Source organism: Trachurus trachurus, assembly GCF_905171665.1.
Source record: "Trachurus trachurus genome assembly, chromosome: 3".
Taxonomy (NCBI): Eukaryota; Metazoa; Chordata; class Actinopteri; order Carangiformes; family Carangidae; genus Trachurus; species Trachurus trachurus.
In genome coordinates, this window is record NC_139893.1 from 40,432,050 (window position 1) to 40,452,241 (window position 20,192).

The following is a 20,192-nucleotide window of genomic DNA, read 5'->3' on the forward strand; positions in this document are numbered from 1 at the left end:
CCCAAATGAATGCTGACTAATCTTCACTTTCAAAGTCCCAGTCTGACAGAAGGAACTTAATTTGTTTAAGACTTGTCCGTAATAAGATCTATAAAAAAATAAATAAATAAAAACTCAGCACTTGCTATGAAATACCAATTTTTAACAAATAAAGCATAAAAGAAAATGTTAGAATTTGAGGTAATAGCTGTCTAATATCTAATTAATTTGTGCAAAACACATCAGAAATTATGAACAAGCCTGTTAAGGTAATGATACTGCATCATATTGTTGATTTTTCATTATTTTGGGAAGGCAAAGTATTTTACAAATGATCTACCTTCATTTTAGCCCAAACTGTGAAGCAGCAAATTTAAGTACAGGAGTTAATTTCAGTCACATAACAGCTCGACCTGTGAAATTTAAAAATAATCCAACCAATAAATCAAAAAAGTGCTTGATATCAGAGAGACAGTGTTTAGAGTTCAGATAAAAGCTGACATGTCACCCCTCATATTGACACACAAATATGTCTGGCTGTTTTTCAGTTGGTTTCTCAAATGGCATTGATCCTTTTAAGTGATTGATCAATTACCAGTAGTGTTTCTGGTGTAAGTAAAATCATTTCAGTAGATATTTAATATCTTAAACACACAGACACAGTGTTGGTGAGGCAAAAATACACAGGAGCACAGATGTCTCCTGTGTATTAGTGTGCTTTTCCCAGGTGAAGCAAGTCAACAGGATTTGGTGTGAAATAACTTTAGAATGGGGAAACACCCCGAGGCTCATTCTCGGGTTCATTGCATTTCACACACACCCACATCATGCTATGACTCCATACTTCCCTTCCCAAATCCCTTCATCTCTCCGTCGCCCCTCCACCACCCTTTCATCATTCCCCGTCGCTCACTGTGATTAAAGGAGACAGTAATGGAAAATCGGATCAGGTCACAGGAGGACATCTGACTTCACTCGTTTTCAGTCTTCAGGTCTTTTCGCTGAATTCTTTCTGAAATCCTTCATGTCTGTGACCTGACCCCTGGCAGCCCACCTCCCCTTTCCCTCCAATGTGACGAGACTGCACAGGATTGATCAGCACTCCTGAGATATTGTTGAAAGACATCAGTCATTGAAACACAAAGAAATAATCTAATTAGTTCCCATGCTGTAGGTTCATAGGACTAATTGCATTTGATTCCACCAGATTTATGAAGAAACCAGATTGTGGCATTGATTTGCTCCCTTGACAACAGAGGTGACACTTTAAAGGTCAATTGATTCGCCCAAGAAGCAGTTACACCTGTGAAAGACACTAATACAAATCAATGTGGTATGAATCTATACAAAACATTGTATATGATAGGCTCCTTCTAAAACACCGTAGGGCATCTTTTGCTGGAGTAACAAGGAGAAATTGTGAGTTTACGGTCAGTAGCTTTTGGTAAACACTGAATGGTTTCTGCTTAGGAAAAGGTGCAGGGAGCCAGGCGGGGATTTGATGTGGTAAAACACTGTTTGGTTTTCGCCTGGAGATAGCTGGAGGGTTTGTGATGCAGCTGGTGCTTATCTGTGAAGGGAGAAATGCATGGGGTTTACAGCAGGTGTGCGTACACACACACACACACACACACACACACACACACACACACACACACACACACACACACACACACACACACACACACAATCACACACACACAATCACACAGGCATGCATACAAAATGATGCCACACCAGGTCAATTATGCACTCACTCCATACACCTGTATGCAGTCAGTAAACTAATTCACTTGTTCATGATTTCCAGACTCAAATTGTATTGAAACACTTGAGTTAACTGGAGCCTCCTTGGATTTAGTTATTAGACTTTTATTTTCTATCAGTGATCTTATACAAACTGCTGCATCTTATTCCTCTCTGCCCTGGAGCTTTCTTTTTTTGGAAACACAAAAATGAGTTGCAGTGTTGTCATGTTTTTTTTAGTTTTTTTTTATAATCAGCACAGACACTGTGAAGTATGCTATATTGTTGATATATTGTTGCTAACATACATCTTCCTGCTGCAGCTCAGTGAGTACCGCACTGATAATACCTCACAAATAAATACACTATTTCCGGTTGTTTGAGTAATGTTTGCAAGAAACTGTGTTTCAAGGTACCTCAACAGTAAACTGGGCTAATGAGAACCTTATACTAGTTACTATGGGAGAGATGTGCACTACAATGAGCCTTGATATGAGGATTTCCTCTGACCATGTACCTGCTACACATTTGGATGAGTGCTCCAGTAAAGTCTAGACAGATGAATGACGCCGTAGGTCTCTTTCAGGAGAGTAAGACTTCATCATGGCAGGTCTTCATAGCAAACAACCGATACAGAAGATATTTGTAAATTTTAATATTGCAAAATTAGCCAACATTGACATTATAAGATCTCTACTTACCAGTCTAGATGAAACTTGACATCATTCCTTCACCTGCCACTGGCTCTTTCCAGTGTTGGAAAGCCATCTATTTCCACCACTTTTAGTCATAAAGTTAGCATGCTAACCAGCTAGCCCAGCCCAGTTAGACCACGTCATCACTTTCCGATACTGAGTCACTGTAGCATCTGCCTGAAGAAGTTATAGCCTACTCCTGAAAGGGTGTATTATAATCACAACAGTCTACTGTCTAACGTTGTTTACTTATTACTATGTAGTAATAAGCAAACTTTACCAACAGCTCCTTTAAATGAGCCTGTAAATCACATATATGTGGACAAAACTATAATGCTACGTTCACATGGAGTCCGGCAAACGGCAGACGGAACGGTAAAATCAAACAAACTGTCCGACGGCACGGCACAACGGCAAGACGCATCACCATGTTGCTATGGCAACGTCAACATACTTGTACTCACACATCACGTTCGGTTGAATTTACCGTCGCGGCAGACGGCAAAAGTTAAAATATTTGAACTCAGGACAGCATTGCTGTTTGCCGTTGCCGTCCACGGTATTTTTTGCTCCCCCAAGTTTTACCGTCGTCCTCTCGTCCACTAACATGGAGACCGGCATGCCGTCTGCCGTTTACCGGACTCCATGTGAACGCAGCTTCAATCCTGCTAGGAGACTTTAGAATGTTAGGGTTGTCATGATGACAATAAAGTAGACCAACGTTTTCCTGGACCTAACAGCTGGTGTGTCTCTGATATGCTCCTGTCTCCTTACGTCTTGACTTAGCTATAACGCTACAACAAAAACCACGGAGCAAACAGGAATCTCTCTTTCCCACATGAAATAATATACAAAAAGCTTCAGAAGACAGAAGAGAGAAGTCAGTGGGTGTCGGAAATGAACAATCCACGTCCTGGAGCAGTGTTATTATTACATATAATTAAAGTGCCAGCACCACACAGTCTTTATTTCAGTACACAGCAGCACTACCTGATGCTGTAGAGAAGCTAATACTGGAAAACTTCAAAGTTTAATTTTGAAGGTTTCTTCACATTTTCCTGCTGGTCGTCCAACAGAGCACCTGGTCGCTCCAGGACCTAGGGGGCCGGGTTACAGGGTCTTAAAGGTCACATGGGGTCTGAACACTTTCCATTACATACTCCAACAGGACTCCTGGTAGTTTCGAAGGATTTCAGGCTGTAAACATGATCGTTAATAGTTTATGCTTAGTTCATCCATCCACTCGCATCTACAGTACTTGGCCCTGCACAGGGCCAACAGTTGTGTGTTGACACACTTCCATGTCTCTGTAACATTACTGTACATTTGTGCGAGCATGTTCTGTTCAGTGAGACTTTACTGTGACATCTCACCCTCTATTAGAGCTGGCAAGAGGAAAAATGGAGCCAGAGGAGACAGCAGCTTTTGATTATGGTCTTGTGTGAGTGAGGCACCACCCAGACCTGAACTCTGAATGTGTGTGTGTGTGTTTGCAAGACAGAAATAGTTTCTCCACAAACATATATGCTTCCAGTTTTATTGGGCTCCAAGTTAGTGGCCCTCATCTATCATGGCTTCATGCTATCAAGCCATCAACTTAATTGTTTGCGCTCCCATGCAGGAAATCCCTGCCCCCCGTAAAAGTTTTGAAGCCTTTCCTATGAGCTGAGGACTCTAGATTTATGACCACAGACAGCAGGATGGTTTTACCTTGTTATAGAAATAGAAACATAAAAAAAAAAAAAAAAAACTCTAGTTACACTCAGCTTGAACTTCTTCCACCTTCGTCTTCTTTACTCTTTTGTAACAAGAATAGCGGTTTAAAAGATAAACCACTGATTGTATCACATCTACATATTCTGAGCAGCTCACATTGTTTCATCAGGCCAAAGGTAAAACAAAAATACAAAAAGCACTACCTAACAAAAGTCGAAGTTTGTGCAGAGTCAGTTGACATATCAGTAGAAAATCCCATAGAGGATTTTTTTCCCCCTAAACTGTGCTCAGAGTATTTTTGCTCACTAGTGACAGGAATAGTTTGCTGCAAATGACGCATGGAAGAATTGCGGCTTTTGTCAGATCTGGTGGATGTTTTAGTCTGTTTTTACTTCGGCACACCGCCTTCCTGCCCGCCCTCCAGTGTCACAGTGATATTCTGACTGAAATAACATGAAACTTTCCATTTAGCTTTTACAACAGCAGGAGCAACACCCACAGTCACACACCTTTTCCCTTTTTTTCACGGGGGTTTATCTTAACCAGTGTCTGACTCTTCTCTTGTGTCTATCTGTAATCATCTGTGGGGAATCAGCAGCCATATATTTATTTTAGATAAAGCCACATCTGCATGACATGAGGAACACATGAACAACTGTGTACGCCTCTTTGGTGTTTGGGTTGTGTTTTGCCAGAGTCACAGTGTGAGTCAGCCGTGTGTTGCTGCTTCTGCTGGGGAAGCTGATCCACTTTGGCCTGACTCATTAGATAGCAGCTTCTGAACGGCATCACTCAGCCCATGTGACTGTAAAATGGAGATCACTCAACCTCTGTTTGGTTTTGTGGTGGAGATGATCTTAAAGGGATAGTTCAACATTTTGGCAAATTGGCCCATTGCCATAATCCCTATAGTCATAGCAGTAGGTTCGTTATCTTTAATTGTCGGTGCAAGCTATTTTTACAACGGTGGAGCAGAGTCGTGAGCTGCTCAGAGCTACACTACGGAGGCTAATGGGATTTCTTGGTTTCCCTCATCAAACTCATCAAATACACAATCCAACAACTGCAAAATGCTCTGGTGGACAAGTTGTGACCTGCACATTCACCCCGCTATGAGGTAACAAAGGTAACGAACCTACTCCTAAAACTATAGGGATTATTGCAATGGGATTATGGCAATGGGCCAGTTTGCCAAAATGTTGAACTATGGGAAACTAGGGAAAAGTTATCATCTATCTGTACCTCACATAAATATGTATTCACCTATATCTGGTCATAAGAACTGGTCTGAACTGTTAGAGTATCAGGATTTAAGTCAAATTAACCTCAATAGTCAAGTTTATAGGACACATTACATGTGATGCACCAGATTGCCGGGGATTCCTTAATGATAATTGATGGATCAATAGTGCATTTTAAAGAAGAGTGTCAAGTATACAACACAAGGGAATGATCGAATCGTGCTGTGTTTTCAATACTGATCCTGTAGAAGGTTTAGAGTTGCTCCTGATCTAAAATGAACACACCGCACAGAGGAAGTGCCTTGAACTCCTCGATATGCCGGGACCAAACCATCAAACCAGCTTTGTTTCAGTGTCTCATGGACGATCTCAAGCCTCTGCTTCCACGATCTCAAGCCTCTGCTTCCACTTAACTCCAGTAAATAATCAGAGAGAGTCCACAAAAAACACTCAGATTAAACTCCTATGACTGCCTATAACGGGACATTATTTTCTACTCAATGACTTGGAAAGCAGGCACAGAGCATCTTACTTGTTTGTTTTGGCCAGGATTAAGAGTAAAGCTGTTATCTTTGCATGAGCAGGATGGGTAATTAGTGCAGTCCGAGCTCCACTTGCCCTCAGAGTAAACCCTGCCTGCCCAAGAGCTATTGTTTAACTTTATGAAGCTAACTGGACTCTGGCCAAGCGTGCAGCATACAGTAATAACGTGACTTTCATATTTGGATCCTAGACTGCAACAATTGCTTTCTTCAGGTTTTTTTATTTTGATATTTTACTTTTTATTTCTGGTTCAATAGATGGAGGCTGGCCTTTCACTGGGAGTATGTCTCTATTCACTTCACTCCTAGCTGTCAGTGGAGGTTTAAGTGAAGTAATCTGCCCAGAATCCCTTTAGGAATCCTATGAGGTTTTGTTTTAACAAGCTCACAGTGAGACACACACATGACCTTTTTGTGGCCCTCTTTTAACAGTTCACTGGAGTCAGTGTAAGTCTGCATTAAAGCTTCTTTTACTAAGCCACGAGCTAAAGAGATAAAACCAGCTCCAAAGAACTGGCATCGGAGTTTCTTTCAGCTATTCTCCCTCCTTTGTATTTGCCCTGATGTTTTTTCCTCCCTCTTTTATGTATCTGCACTTCCTCTGTTGCTTTTCTGTCTCTGTTGGATTTCTGTTTCATTAAAGAGCGGTATTTATGTTCAAACACAAGTCGGTCCATTTAGAGGCATTCCAGCTGGTGGAGCTGAGCATCTGTGTGCCTGTGAACTGTAGACTATAGGAAAACATGGACTTGGCATCCTCTGACATCATCCATATGTTTATAAAGGGAAATATTTAGTCCATATTTAGTCAGTGTTACTGGATCCAGAAAATCCAAATTTGTGTTAGAGCTGAAGCCAGGCACTGCAGCGGCTAAAGAGCTACTGCAGAGAGTGATAGGTTGAGACACCTGCCAATCAAATAAATATGCTCCGAACAATGCTCTCTTTAACCATTTATAGCTGCCCTGCCATATTGATTTTTCTTATTGTATTGCTATGGTCCAGTTCAAAGACCAAAGCAATCGAGGGAAGAATACAGCATGGATTAATTTAGCAAAAACAGTTTTATTTTACAAATTGATTTTAAGGCAGTGATTTCAATAAAAGAAGATAAAGTAAACAAAGCAGCAGTAATTTGAAACAAGTGAAATGGACAGAAAAACGCAGTGCCAGGTAGATGAGATAATACAAAAATGAAGCAAAACTAAACTACAGAACAAAACAATTGGATGCCAGGGCAGAGAGGGAGTGGGGACTGTGTGGATGGACAGGCTTCATAGACGTGGAGACAACGGTGAGGTCAGTTCCTGCCAGGGCAATACCACACTGAGGAAGACACATACTAAAAACAACAACAACAACAACAACAACACAGCAATCCCTGGCTGAGGCCTTACAGTAGCTCTGACACATCTCCCCCCTAAAAACTGGGTCCCCTATTTTTATTTCATTATACTTAACCTTACAGCTCTCATCTCCTCCCAGCAACTTGTATTTGTATATAAGAAGAAGAAAAAAAAAGGGATTTTAAACAAACAAAAATAAAATAAATGAAAATGTGCTCAGTCACTGTCAGATATTATATATTTTATATATTTGTTGAAACGTACCTTGTTCTTTGCACGTTGTAGCCTTTAACAGAGCATTATTGCCATGTCTGCTTCCTGAGGTTGTCAGGAATGATACAAACATTTCTTTACTACACTGCTAGTGGTCAGAAACATAGCTGGTTGCTATGCTATATGGTCCTGGTAGTGACCCACTTATTTTTGGAACAAAAGGTGGCTGTTTTCATAGTGACTTCAGTGCTGGTTGTGTTGACTGACAGCTGGCATCTAGTAACACTTCCAAGGCTGTTCCCCTCTGGCAACCAAACTCAGCCCTAGTGGTTTCCTCTTTTCTTCCAACGTGCATTATAACTCCATGTGATGACATATGAAGGATTGCGTCACTCCATCAGTCCTATACTGTACCTTGTTTTTTTTCACTGATGAAATTTTTCAGCGAGTCACACATTGGGTTTTAGTTCTGTTGCCGCATTAGTCAGCAAAAATCCTTCTCTGCATCCCTTTTCCAAATGTGATGAAGTCCACCTGGTGCTGCAAACAGACGGTAAAGGAGGTCACAAGCATGTTGTTGCACTGAGTGTCTCCCCCACCACACACACACACACCCTTACACACATGTCACTCTCTCCCCCACTCCGTCCGCCTCAACCCCCACAAGCTTTATTGGTACATTTAGGCGTTTCTACTCATTGCTCAGTCCAATAGGTTCCAAATATCTGAACTCCATTTAGAGAAAATGGTGCATGTCTGCTCAGTTGGAGAGAGGAAAGGGGTGGGGGGCTGAAGATGGAGAGATAGACAGGGAGTTATTGACCCCTTGCACGTGACGTCACGTTCCACTCGCGATAGCTCCGGACGCCATGATGGACGGCAAAAGAACAGTGAACGTCAATGTAATTGAATGGGCGCGTTATAGTTTTATGACATACCGGGGTTGTAGGGTTTCCCCTCCTTTTCCACTGAGCTGGTTCGAGTGCTGGTTCGGAGCCAGAGCCTGACTAGCACCGGTTCTTTGCTTTTCCACCGCTTAAGAACCGGTTATTGGTTCTTAAAACTGGTCTGAAGCACCAACTCCTTGCTGGGCTAGAGCTAAGAACCAGGGGCTGGTGGCTGGCAGCGGGGTTACATGAGCAACAGGACCAGTGTGAAGATATACAGACACGTTATCGATACCATTATAAGTTAGTTTATCTACAGTGTATAGTCGATGTAAACACAGTTGAAGCTAACTAGCTGAGCTACATGCTGTGGCTAACAACAGCTAACTAGCTGAGCTACATGCTGTGGCTATCCCCAGCTGGGGTCATTCCTATGTTCCCACAGCCCTATGTTCCCACAGCCTTATGTTCCCACATTTCTAACTTTTGTTGTCACTGAAAATTAGGCCCTATGTTCCCACAGCCCTTTGGTCCCACCATTGGTTGGGTTTAGGCAATGAAGAAAAGAGTTGGTTAAGTTTAGTAAAAAGACCAGGTAGAGGCTAGACAGGCCAGATACTGTAGATAGAGTCCAGATAGGTAGAGAGAGTCCAGTGGGAACATAGGGCTGAGGGAACATAGGGCTGTGGGAACATAGGCACGCTCCCCACATCCAACGCTCGTATTAAACGTAGCACCGTCACAACGTAGTTGCCGCCGGCGGATCGCGGCGATTACAACGAAGACGGCTTCCTGTTTTCTTTTATTTTTCAGCCGGCTTTAATCAGAGAATGATCACTAATTATACAGACGTCGGGTCAGGTCTTCAACACCCACGGGTCGGACCAGGTTTTAATTTCCAGGTCTGTTAACTGTAGTTAGCAGCAGCAGCAAAGACAGCAGCAGCTGCTGTATGGGGAGTGTGGCACTGACTGACGTTAGCTCCTTAGCAGTGGAAAAAGCACAGAAAACTGAGATATTCTACGGCGAATAACAAAAAAAACAAACATATATTGCAACGGATGAGTAGATATTCTATTTAAAATAAGTGATAATGCTGTGAGGTTGTAGTGTGAAGTGATCGAGCCACATTGTTGGACGGCACCCATACACAGTACATTATCACTGAGCACTTTCTGCCGTCCGTCATGGTGTCGCCTCTCGCGTCACGTTCTAATTGTGACGTAGCTGCAAGGGGTCAATAGGAAGATTAAGAGTCGGGGAAAAAATGGGCGACTGAGTGGTGAAACAGAGAGAGCGAGGGGGAGATAAAGAGAGCCACAGGGCACCAGACACCATCAAAATCTGTCACAAGCAAACCTCACCAGGGGGCTCTGCACATGCATGCTCACGCACACACAAGTGTGTATATACGGTGTGTGTGTGTGTGTGTGTGTGTGTATATATATATATATATATATATATATATACATCTATATATACATTTCTGGAAAAAAATAAGAGACAACTCCAAAATGTTCTTAATAAATCAGCTTCTCTACATGTATGGCAGCCATCGATTCCAGTGTCTATTGAACTCTAACACAAGCACACCTCACTCTACTTAGCTGATCACCTCAACCAAATCATATTTAATGAGGAAGAAAGATTATAAATAAATAAATAAAACACTGCTGCGATTAAAAATTGGGATTATTCCACCAATGTTGATTGCTAAACTCTTCCTAAGTTTAAAAAGTTGTGTTTTGATGTTTTAAAATGAATATGAACCAATTGTTAATTTGACCTGTTGCCATTTTCTGCAAATAAATGCTCTAAATGACAATATTTTTATTTCCAATTTGGGAGAAATTTTGTCAGTAGGTTATATAATGAAACAAAAGTGTTAATTTTACTCAAACACATACCTATGAATAGTAAAACCAGGGGAACTGATCATTTTGAAGTGGTGCACAGAATGAGACAGCATGCACTTACAGAAACATATGTTCTCATACATAAGCAGTCACTTACATATACATACACACATGCACTTAATGTGATATGCAAACAAAATCCACCCATACACATACTGCCGGCAGGGAAGGAAGCAAACACATTCATGTACATCACACACCACCAGTGTTAATGGAGTAAAACAAGTATCCAGGCACGTTTTTAAAATTATTCATATTCACTCATGGTGCAGTCAGACAGCCACACACACACACACACACACACACACACACACACACACACACACACACACACACACACACACACACACACAGACACACACTCATACAGATTCACTGGTGCTTCAATGGCGTGTCCCTGACACACCAAAGTGAACCAAGGATTCCACCTGCCTCTGCTACACAGCTACTAGAGGCAAATATCCAGGGGACAGCACACTGTGAAACACATTATTCACAGCTCACACATCCCCCTGCAGGGAACACCACTACACACATAGATACACATACACAGACACATATACTGTATGTACACCAGCACACAGAGCAGGGGTCTGAGCTGTTTTGACAATCATACAGTGATCCAGTCCACAAGCATCACTATCCTCATTTCCATTCACGGCTCAGTCGTCAGTATTTGCCCGTGTAGCTCACAGGAAAAACACTCATTAAGCAATATGAGACAAGTTTTCTTTGGCAGTGTTCAGGTGTTTTGTATTTGACCTATTCTGTTACATCGTGTTGCTGGAAAACTGGATTTGTAAGTCACACAGAAGAAAAAAAACAAGATACTGCACAAAGGGCTGCAAGTTTTTTTTCTTATTTTATTCTGTTTTCATTTTGTAGCATCAAACCTGAAAGGGAACTACTCTGTTAAGTTTGTTGTTAAATCTTTTCTACTCCAGTTAATAGTGGATCAAATTAAAGCCCGGGTCTCTGTCTATAACCAACACCAACTAAAAACATTCACTTGTTGCACATTTTCAAAAATGTCTGACATATAATGTTGAAAAATCCTTCAGTGTATTTATTTATCATCACACACGATCACAACTGCCACTGCTGTCCCGTTGAAGCTGTTAAAATGATTGCACACACTGATAATTACCCATAATTATCCTGTTTACATGATTTTCCGGAGGAAGATGTGGATCTTTCTTTTATGAAATTGTAAAGAAACACAGGATAATCATAGTCTCGCTGTGTTACCTTTGGCAATTATAACAGCATCTGCTAAAGACTAAAATCACTGCTTGTGGGGAAGTGTGTTACCCCTGTGGACAGAGCTCCGTGTGGGAGGGGCTTTGTGTCGTCCTCCCTGTGAGTTCCCGCCTCTCCTCCCTCCTTTCCTCCTCCATGTGCTCTGTGTTGGGTATGAAAATACCAAACAGATGGAGAAAGTGCACCTCAAGGTCAGGAAAATACAAAACGCATCATGGAGACCGATGTGTCCTGTAATTGCACCGCTTCTTGGTGTAATGAGGTTATTATTGTTTGAGAAATGTGTGTACAGTGGATTGCTCCTTTTTAACAGATTTAATTACAATCATCTATAATTTGGGAGTCTTATTTCTCTTGCTGCTTTTAACCACATACCCTACCAGCATGAAGGATAATCCGTGAACCAGAAATGTCACGTTAAAATAAATTAGCCACGGCTACATCAGGCACACGAGGAGGACTTGACCCCACAACTTGTTAGTCAGCTGAACAAAGCCAGAAAGAGACCTGATCCACTCGCTGCTGCTAATATCCAATCAGCTCGTGTGAATAGCCACAAAATAAATGCTAATAACTAGCTATCACAGAGCCCGGGAGGCTGATGGCCAAGCTTGACACACAGCGACACACCAACAATACAGTCATTTAAACCGTGGTCAGCGAGGTCCCCGCTTATCAGAGGAAAGCACAGAGGCAGCAGAGACACACACACACACACACACACTGTACCTTCCCCCCCTGCAACACGTACAGTCCAATTCCAGAGAGAGAGGACGAGGACGGGGCCGGGGCCCGGTGCTCCCGCTGACCTTGTTCCAGGACAGATTGATGAGGAGCCGTATCACCGCAGCAGATCAAATAACTCCTTTCTGGCCCTCATTACCAGGACAAGGGGAGATCTGCAAGTGCTCGGCTCTGCCGGTGTAGCATGCTAACGCGCCGCACTGATAGAAAACGGCTGTTATTCCTCACCCATTTCCTGAATAAGAAAGATCAGAGCTTATTGAAACCTTTTTATCAAATAGTCCTGAGTGTTGCCATCTGCTGAAGGGGTCAGAGCTGTGTGAAGGGAGGTTGTTGGTTGATATTGTTTGTTGCTTTTTCCACCCTAACCCTTAACTGGCAGTTGAAGAGATATGGAATCATCTGGTCTTGTTCATCATTCCAGGCAGAGACCAGAGCTTTTTTTAAGTGCCTGGTTAATTTTGACAAATTGGTTACTGGGTTTCTTTTGGAACAAAAAAAAGAATTATTCCTACACATATTTTCCCATCATCCCTTATTTGCCCATTTGCTTTAACCGTTAAAACAACTTCTCTGATTTCTCTGTCTCATCTGTTTTCCACAGTCCCCCCACAGTTTGTCAAGCGACCAGCCAACATTTACGCCCACGAGTCCATGGACATTGTTTTCGAGTGTGAAGTTTCAGGGTCTCCAGCTCCCACTGTCAAATGGGTCAAGAACGGTGATGCTGTCATCCCCAGCGACTACTTCAAGATAATTGTAAGTTTATTTGGCCCTTAAAGGGATAGTTCAACATTTTGGCAAATTGGCCCGTTACCATAATCCCTATAGTTTTAGGAGTAGGTTCGTTACCTTTAATTGTCGGTGCAAACTGTTTTTAGAACGGCGGAGCTGCTCAGAGCTATGTTAAGCCGTTTACCCACTGAAATTAGCGGGTCGACGACACGTCACGTAGGATAGGGCCGCTCGGCGCGGGATTCAAACCAGGGTCGCCTGCAGTGAGGACCATAGCCTCAACACATGGGGCGGGTACTCCACCAACCGAGCCAGACACCGCCCCGAAAAGCCGATTGTTACCGGGTTTAAACAGGTTTTTTGTCCAGTGGGAAAGGGGTATTACAGAGGCTAATGGGATTTCTTGGTTTCCCTCATCAAACTCATCAAATACACAATCCAACAACTCCAAAACGCTCTGGTGGACAAGTTGTGACCTGCACATTCACCACGCTATGAGATAATAACACAACGTTACCAGACAGAGTTGTTTTCAAGGTAAATACAGAGACTGCAAAAACTGCCCCCGACGGGAACGCGCATCAGCAGTTTTGCATGAATTTCCCTCTAAAACAACTCTGTCTGGTAACGTTGCGTTATTATCTCATAGCGTGGTGAATGTGCAGGTCACAACTTGTCCATCAGAGCGTTGTGGAGATGTTGGATTGTGTATTTGATGAGTTTGATGAGGGAAACCAAGAAATCCCATGAGCCTCCGTAGCGTAGCTCTGAGCAGCTCACGGCTCTGCTCCACCGTAAAAAATAGCTTGCACCGACAATTAAAGATAACGGACCTACTGCTATGACTATAGGGATTATGGCAATGGGCCAATTTGCCAAAATGCTGAACTATCCCTTTAAGTTGCACATTCCTACATTTTCAATAATGATACTTGTTATATTAACTGCTCTTTCCTCCTCATCCCTTCTGCTCTGTAGAAGGAGCATAACCTGCAGGTTCTGGGTCTAGTCAAGTCAGATGAGGGTTTCTACCAGTGCCTTGCGGAAAATGATGCCGGAAACATCCAGTCCAGTGCCCAGCTCATCATCTTGGATCACGGTACGCCACTCTCCAACACCACACATTTGTTAGCTAATCAGATGTCTCATTTTTTCATACAAGAACATCCTGCAGTGATTAAATAATCAATGTCAGGAACTACTCTGAAATGAACCATGTCTGATCAGTGTTGCTCAGGCAGACAAACATGAGGAAAAACAAAAATCTGTTCACAGCCATTTGAATATTTACTACATTTTGTAATACAGCAGCAACACACCTTATGAATCCCAGTCATGGGAACTGGAGCTGTCAGATCTTAACAAGAGATAATCACTGTTTTATCTTTGGTAAAATGCCTAAAAGCTTAAAATGTTACAATCAAGTCCAATGGCAGATCCAGATTTGTAGCTCAGAAAATCCCAGTATTCTGTTTGGGCTGAGCAATAAAAGACTAAAAACAATCTCTGCAGAAATACTCTAACAACAAACGCTTGTAAAAACCCAAGCTAGCTCAGTAAAAGGGTGGGTCCTGTGCTCTCTGTATAGTTTGCTTTATTTGTAAAAACCTTGATGCATTCTGGAGGCTGAGCACATCTGTGAAGGTGTGAGGAGAAAAAATGAAATGAAACCACTGGGATCTTGTTAAACCAGAGGTGACTCAGAGGGAACTGAAGTATATGTGGGGCAAACGATGCTCGGTCTTCTACACGGTCCATTCCACGTCTAGTGTTACAGAAATGTTGCGAGGACTTTTGGTTGTATGACACAACGCCCGCCTGCGCTTTGATGCAGCCTCCCCAGCCCTGCAAAGGCCTCCTTTCAGCAGGGAGCTGCACCTAAACAAGAGCCCATACGCTGGGTAGCTGCAGCACTCTCTTGTTGTACTATTCCCTTTAAAGCTAAAAGAGAGGTTTGAATGCTAATTCCCAGAGCGGAGCTGCAGAGTGCAGAGAACAACAAAAGCCAGACACCAAGGGTAGTGGTTAGAAGCACCAAAACTAAGTGCCTGAAAATACAAGAAAATGTGAAAATCCCAGTGTTCTGGGTGGACTGGTTTCATTACCTCTGACCATTTGGAGAAAATGTAATATAACTTGGATTTGAAATCATTTGTACAGTCGTAATAATAATAGTCTAACCCACAGGCTAGTGAAAAAAACACACTCTCCATAAAACAACAAGAAATAAAAGGTAAAAAAAAAAGTGAGATACAATTTAACTGCAAAGCCTAATGTGAATACAATAACTAGGTAAAACTGGTGGGATAATAAAACAGCAAGGGGAATAAAGGCAGAACTTAATACAGCAGAAATCAGAGTGTTTTTGTGTCTATTAAATTACAATCCCTACTTCAGTGTTGACTCAGACTCTCCCAATTTGCTGAGGAAGACGGCGAAATTGAATCAAGCGTCAACTCCCCCTCACTTGAAGCAGGTGGCTATGGATTAGCATAGCAGTGTCCAACTGGTGGCCCCCCAGCTGTGTCATCCCCTCTGACTGGAGGACATTAAGTCAGAAATAATGATGACCTGCAGCTCATTGTGTATTTGTGTTTGACACTATTGATGAGGGTTTTGCCACTTTACATGGCCCCAAGTCTTTTCTTTTCTTTCTTCTTTTTTTTTTTTTTTTTTGTGAGTGCGAGTTGATAAATGGGGTGAATTACTCCGACAGCTGCCCTTGCACGCGGAGGTTGCCCCTGAGCAGAGCTTTGAAGAAATTAATCTCTGTTTAATCCATAAATATCACACAGAATCTTTCTTTTCCTTACTTTTTCTGAGTGTGCATCTGTCTCAGTCACGGTAATACTAATCCAAACACACTCACCAGCAGAAAGTTTTCCATTTTCCTGTTTATTCATCAGTTTATTATCCCGTCTCCAATCTGAGGCTCAGAGAAAATCACCGACGTGGCAGTGACACAGTTTATTCCTCCTCCTGACATTATTGACGATTTATCCGTATGCAGACGCACCCAGTACGGCGTCTCCCCGCAAATGCTTGTTGCGCTGTGTCAGTAAAAGTAATTTCCCCTCTCAAAGGTGCAATTTGTGACTATAAATGGTGAATCAATGAAAACATGTTTGAAATCAGCTAATTTTCTACGGCCATTTGTGCTCTGAGGCTCAGTGATGTGAGGCTGAAGTCAATCTTTTTCAGACCTAGTAGAGTCGTCTCTCTCTCTCTCTCTACTCACTGTCTTCATTCTTTCTCCCTTTCTTCCTGTGCTGCTGATGAGTTCGGACACACACACACACACACACACACACACACACACACACACACACACACACACACACACAGCTCCACAGCCATCTGCCACCATTCTCACCACTTCCACTCACTTTCTCTCTCCTTGTCTTTCACGGCCACCTGCTCTCTGTGATAATCCAACACACTGGGCTTTGTGTTAATTGTGCTGACCTGAATATTCCCCCTGTGCCCCCCCTCTTCTCACAGCTGGGCATCTTTGTCCACTTCACAAACACTCCTCCTGCTCTTTGCCTCCTCCTGCGTGGCGTACCTCAGTCAGGTATCCCGCTCACACCTGCCAGTCTGGAATCCTCCTGAAACGGGGCCAGGAGGAGATAAGCCTGGGACTTGCCACAGGGATGAAGTTGTCTTCCCCCAACAGGGAAATCAATGGAGTCGAACTGCTCCTGAACCCAGCGGCCTCCTAATATTCATTAGCGGTCATAATCTTTGCATCTTGACACTGCCAGCTGCAGCTAATTGAAGCTCGGATCATGATTCCCACTTGTAGGTGTTTGGAATGGGAAAGGTTCAGCTGTTGGCATGTGTACAGGGTTTTTGGGCATGTTATGTTCAGTGCTCTGTGTCAGTACACCTGACTTTGAAGTTGACAGTAGTACTACGTTTACATGCATTACAAGCTTAATCAAGCTATGCTCAAAATTAGATTTTGGCGTCTAATCGGACTTCTGTCCTTGTCCCAGTTTACATGGGGGGGCGACCGCCATTTCAGGCCGAGAACAGGATCCAATTCTTTTAATAATAAAACACAACCTCTCGCTGGTCGCACTGTGTGAAGCACTAAACCAGCGCTGACTTTTTTTCTTTACTTGTCCGGGTTCGGGGGCTTCTCTACCCCACTTGGTGCCGTCTCTACTGTTGTGGAGCATGTGCACATGCATTGTCCAGTTTCAGTCCGATTAAGGTGAATACATGCTGAAGAAAATCGATTTCCAATCACATTATCTGGGTGTCTAAATAGGAGTTGGAGAACTCTGATATTAGTCAGACTAATGTGTTTACATGCACTTCAGTTGTCCAATTAAGGTACTAATTAGTTTGGAGTTGGGGAAAGCGAAGTGTTTTCACACTACATTTCCCATGAGCCTCTGCACGCATGAAATTCTTGGACCAGTGCAAGACGGACGAAAGCGAAAACATTGACATGACATGACGTTACATGACATCTTTAAGTGTCATGTAAATGTTATAAATGTTGTAATGGTGTGTGTGTGTGTGTGTGTGTGTGTGTGTGTGTGTGTGTGTGTGTGTGTGTGTGTGTGTGTGTGTGTGTGTGTGTGTGTGTGTGTGTGTGTGTGTGTGTGTGTGTGTGTGTGTGTGTGTGTGTGTGTGTAAAAGGATCATCAGACTTCATCTTGATTCAGCGGTTTTAAGACCCTGAGAGCTGTGAGGTTGAGATGTGTTTAGGGGAGTGCAGGTCAGAAATAGAACCTCAGATTGCAGTCTCCAGCAATTTTCCTGGACATTCCACAGTCATGTGCAGTATGGGTCAACTAGTTGCAAACAGATGTGGGTAAATAGGCGCACAAATGCCAAACGAGGACCTCAAGGGGACCTAATTATGCAGTGAAAGGCGGGCCAAGTGAGCGCCTCTTAATGTCCCTTGTAAAGCTGCCGCGCTCAGACTGGTTGTCTTCAGGATGTTTGTGTCATTGTGTGCCTGTCGTGAGTTTTCTGTCGTGGGTCGTTGTGGTGTTGTCGGAGTTGAGGGGAGCGACGGCTAAATTAGGTTTTACTTTTCCTGACAAAAGTTATTCATAAATGAAAGTTACTCATTAATGATTAACTGGTTAGAATCTATAAGGCAGCTTCTCCGATCAGGAAATGTTCTCATTAACAAGTTGATCCAACATTTGCAGAGGTTTTACCATACCCATCCTCTCCACCCTGAACTATAAATACAGTGACTAATGGCTGCCATGATGGTCTCCCGCTGGCACTTTTGATCCGTGCTGTGCACCTAGTTGTCACAGTAACAGTCACAGTAACTGTGAAGGAGAGGTCAGTCACATGCAGAGGACATATTTATACATTTTGTCCAGTAACAGAGCAGCACTTTAATAAAAAAAAAGATTAAAAAACATAAAAATGATGTGAACTATAGCACAAAAAAGATAAAAATGCCAATAACATTTTCATTTATAGTCCAGTAAAATTTAGTTTTAACAATCCACGTCACTCAGCTAAACATCTACGTGTTGTGTGTAACATAACACCTTTGTATAAAAGCTGTGGAGTCATCCATCCCCTTATGTAAACCTCCTTCAGTCTCTGAACCCATTGACTTGTGGTTGGTGCTTGTCGATCTTTCCAGTTCGTTGTAATCATTTTCTTGGCAATCAGGATAAGTATCTGTCGAAGGTATCTCTGATTTGCATCGTACATGACTTTTGAACAAAAAGCAGCGGACAAAAGATGTGTTATGTAAGAGATCTTTGTCACATGTCATCTATAGACATCGTGCGGCAACAATTCTGCGGCCTTTTCCAGGCCCGTGATTATGTGAACTGTTTATGCGCCGAGCAGCAGAAGGCGGCAATTACAGCCGGGAGAGGAAATGGGTCACGTTTTTCAACTTTGAAGTCGTACACGCCTAGACAAAGCATTTGTTTATATGATTGTCATCTTCCCATACACTCTACAAAGCCTGAGGTTTGTTTGAAGTTTGATAAGGTGGCACACTGAAATGTATATCCAAGTTTTGCTGTGCGGTTACTTTGTGTGTGTAGTTGTGTAGCTGAAACAAATGTTTTTTTGGGGGGGGGTCTCTGTGCCTTCTAGAAGTGGAGAGATGCATAACACAGCCATTTAATTTTAGAAGCAGACATTGGTAGGGGGAAAGAAAAAGCACTCTGTGGTTTTCAGTATTTTATATTGTATATTTGTACAATACAAAATCCAATGCTTGGGCACTGCCTACTTGTTAAAAATTGCAAGTTTAAGATTCAAGCACCTAAAAAAAGCTTGATATAAAAAATGCATTTAACATTGGCCAATAAAAGAGAAGTGGATGCACTCCTCTCTTTTTTATGTTTGCATAAATTTGAGAGATGCACTTCCATTTGCATGTGACTCCTTTTATTCCTTCCATATGCTGCGGTGGTAATACAATATGAAAACACTCCTCTGTCTGACTTTGCCTGTCCCTCCATCCCTTCTCCTTCCTCCTCCTCCTCTCCATTCCCACAGCCTCCCTGAATAATGTTTTGACATTTTGCCCCCTAGTGCCCAAGCCAAGTACTTCACTAAAGAGCCTCCAAAGCTTGTTTGGGATGTGCAACCCCTCTGAGCTCTCACGCTGCTTTGGCCGCAACTGTTGCGAGTGAATTTCAGCGACGTGAATGAAAGGGAGACGTTTCACACAATACTTAGCCAGCAATCACTCGGTGCTCAGTGCAACATGGCTGCAGGGATTGTACTGTAGCGTCTTTCTCCTGCAGCTGTTCCATGATGACACAAGTGATGCATTATTTCTACTGCAAATTCATTCATTTGAGCTTTTGTTAAACTGGAAGCTTATGCAGGTGGGCTGTCCGCTTGGATCCCTCCCTCTCTTTCATCTCTCTCTGCTTCTCTTTCCCTCCTCCTCTCCCTTCATCTCCCCTTCATATCCCGCCATGCTGCCATTAGTTTTCCCCCTCCTCCCCCTCCCTAACCCCGTGGCAGCAAACAGAAGAGCCTTGTCCTCCCCTCCCATCAGAGGCACCAGACCCCCGCTGAGAGATGGAGATGCCGCGTCACCGCCTGAGCGCTCACCGTGTCTCTTCGTTTTCCTCTCCCTCCATCACTCTGTGTATTTATGAGCGCAGGCATCAGGAGCGCTGGCATGATAAACTGGCACGAGCGCCGTCCCCATC

General features: G+C 42.9%; 1 protein-coding gene across 6 annotated transcripts in view; it reads left to right on the plus strand.

Moving 5' to 3' along the window:
* The window catches only part of neo1a (neogenin 1a), a 179,654-nt gene that overhangs the window by 109,872 nt on the left and 49,590 nt on the right, over positions 1-20,192 (plus strand). For all 6 annotated transcript variants that reach the window (XM_083993545.1, XM_083993546.1, XM_083993547.1 and 3 more), the window contains exons 6-7: positions 12,890-13,044; positions 13,999-14,119. In XM_083993545.1, coding sequence (XP_083849671.1) covers positions 12,890-13,044; positions 13,999-14,119 — 276 coding nt within the window. The remainder of the gene's footprint in view (positions 1-12,889; positions 13,045-13,998; positions 14,120-20,192) is intronic.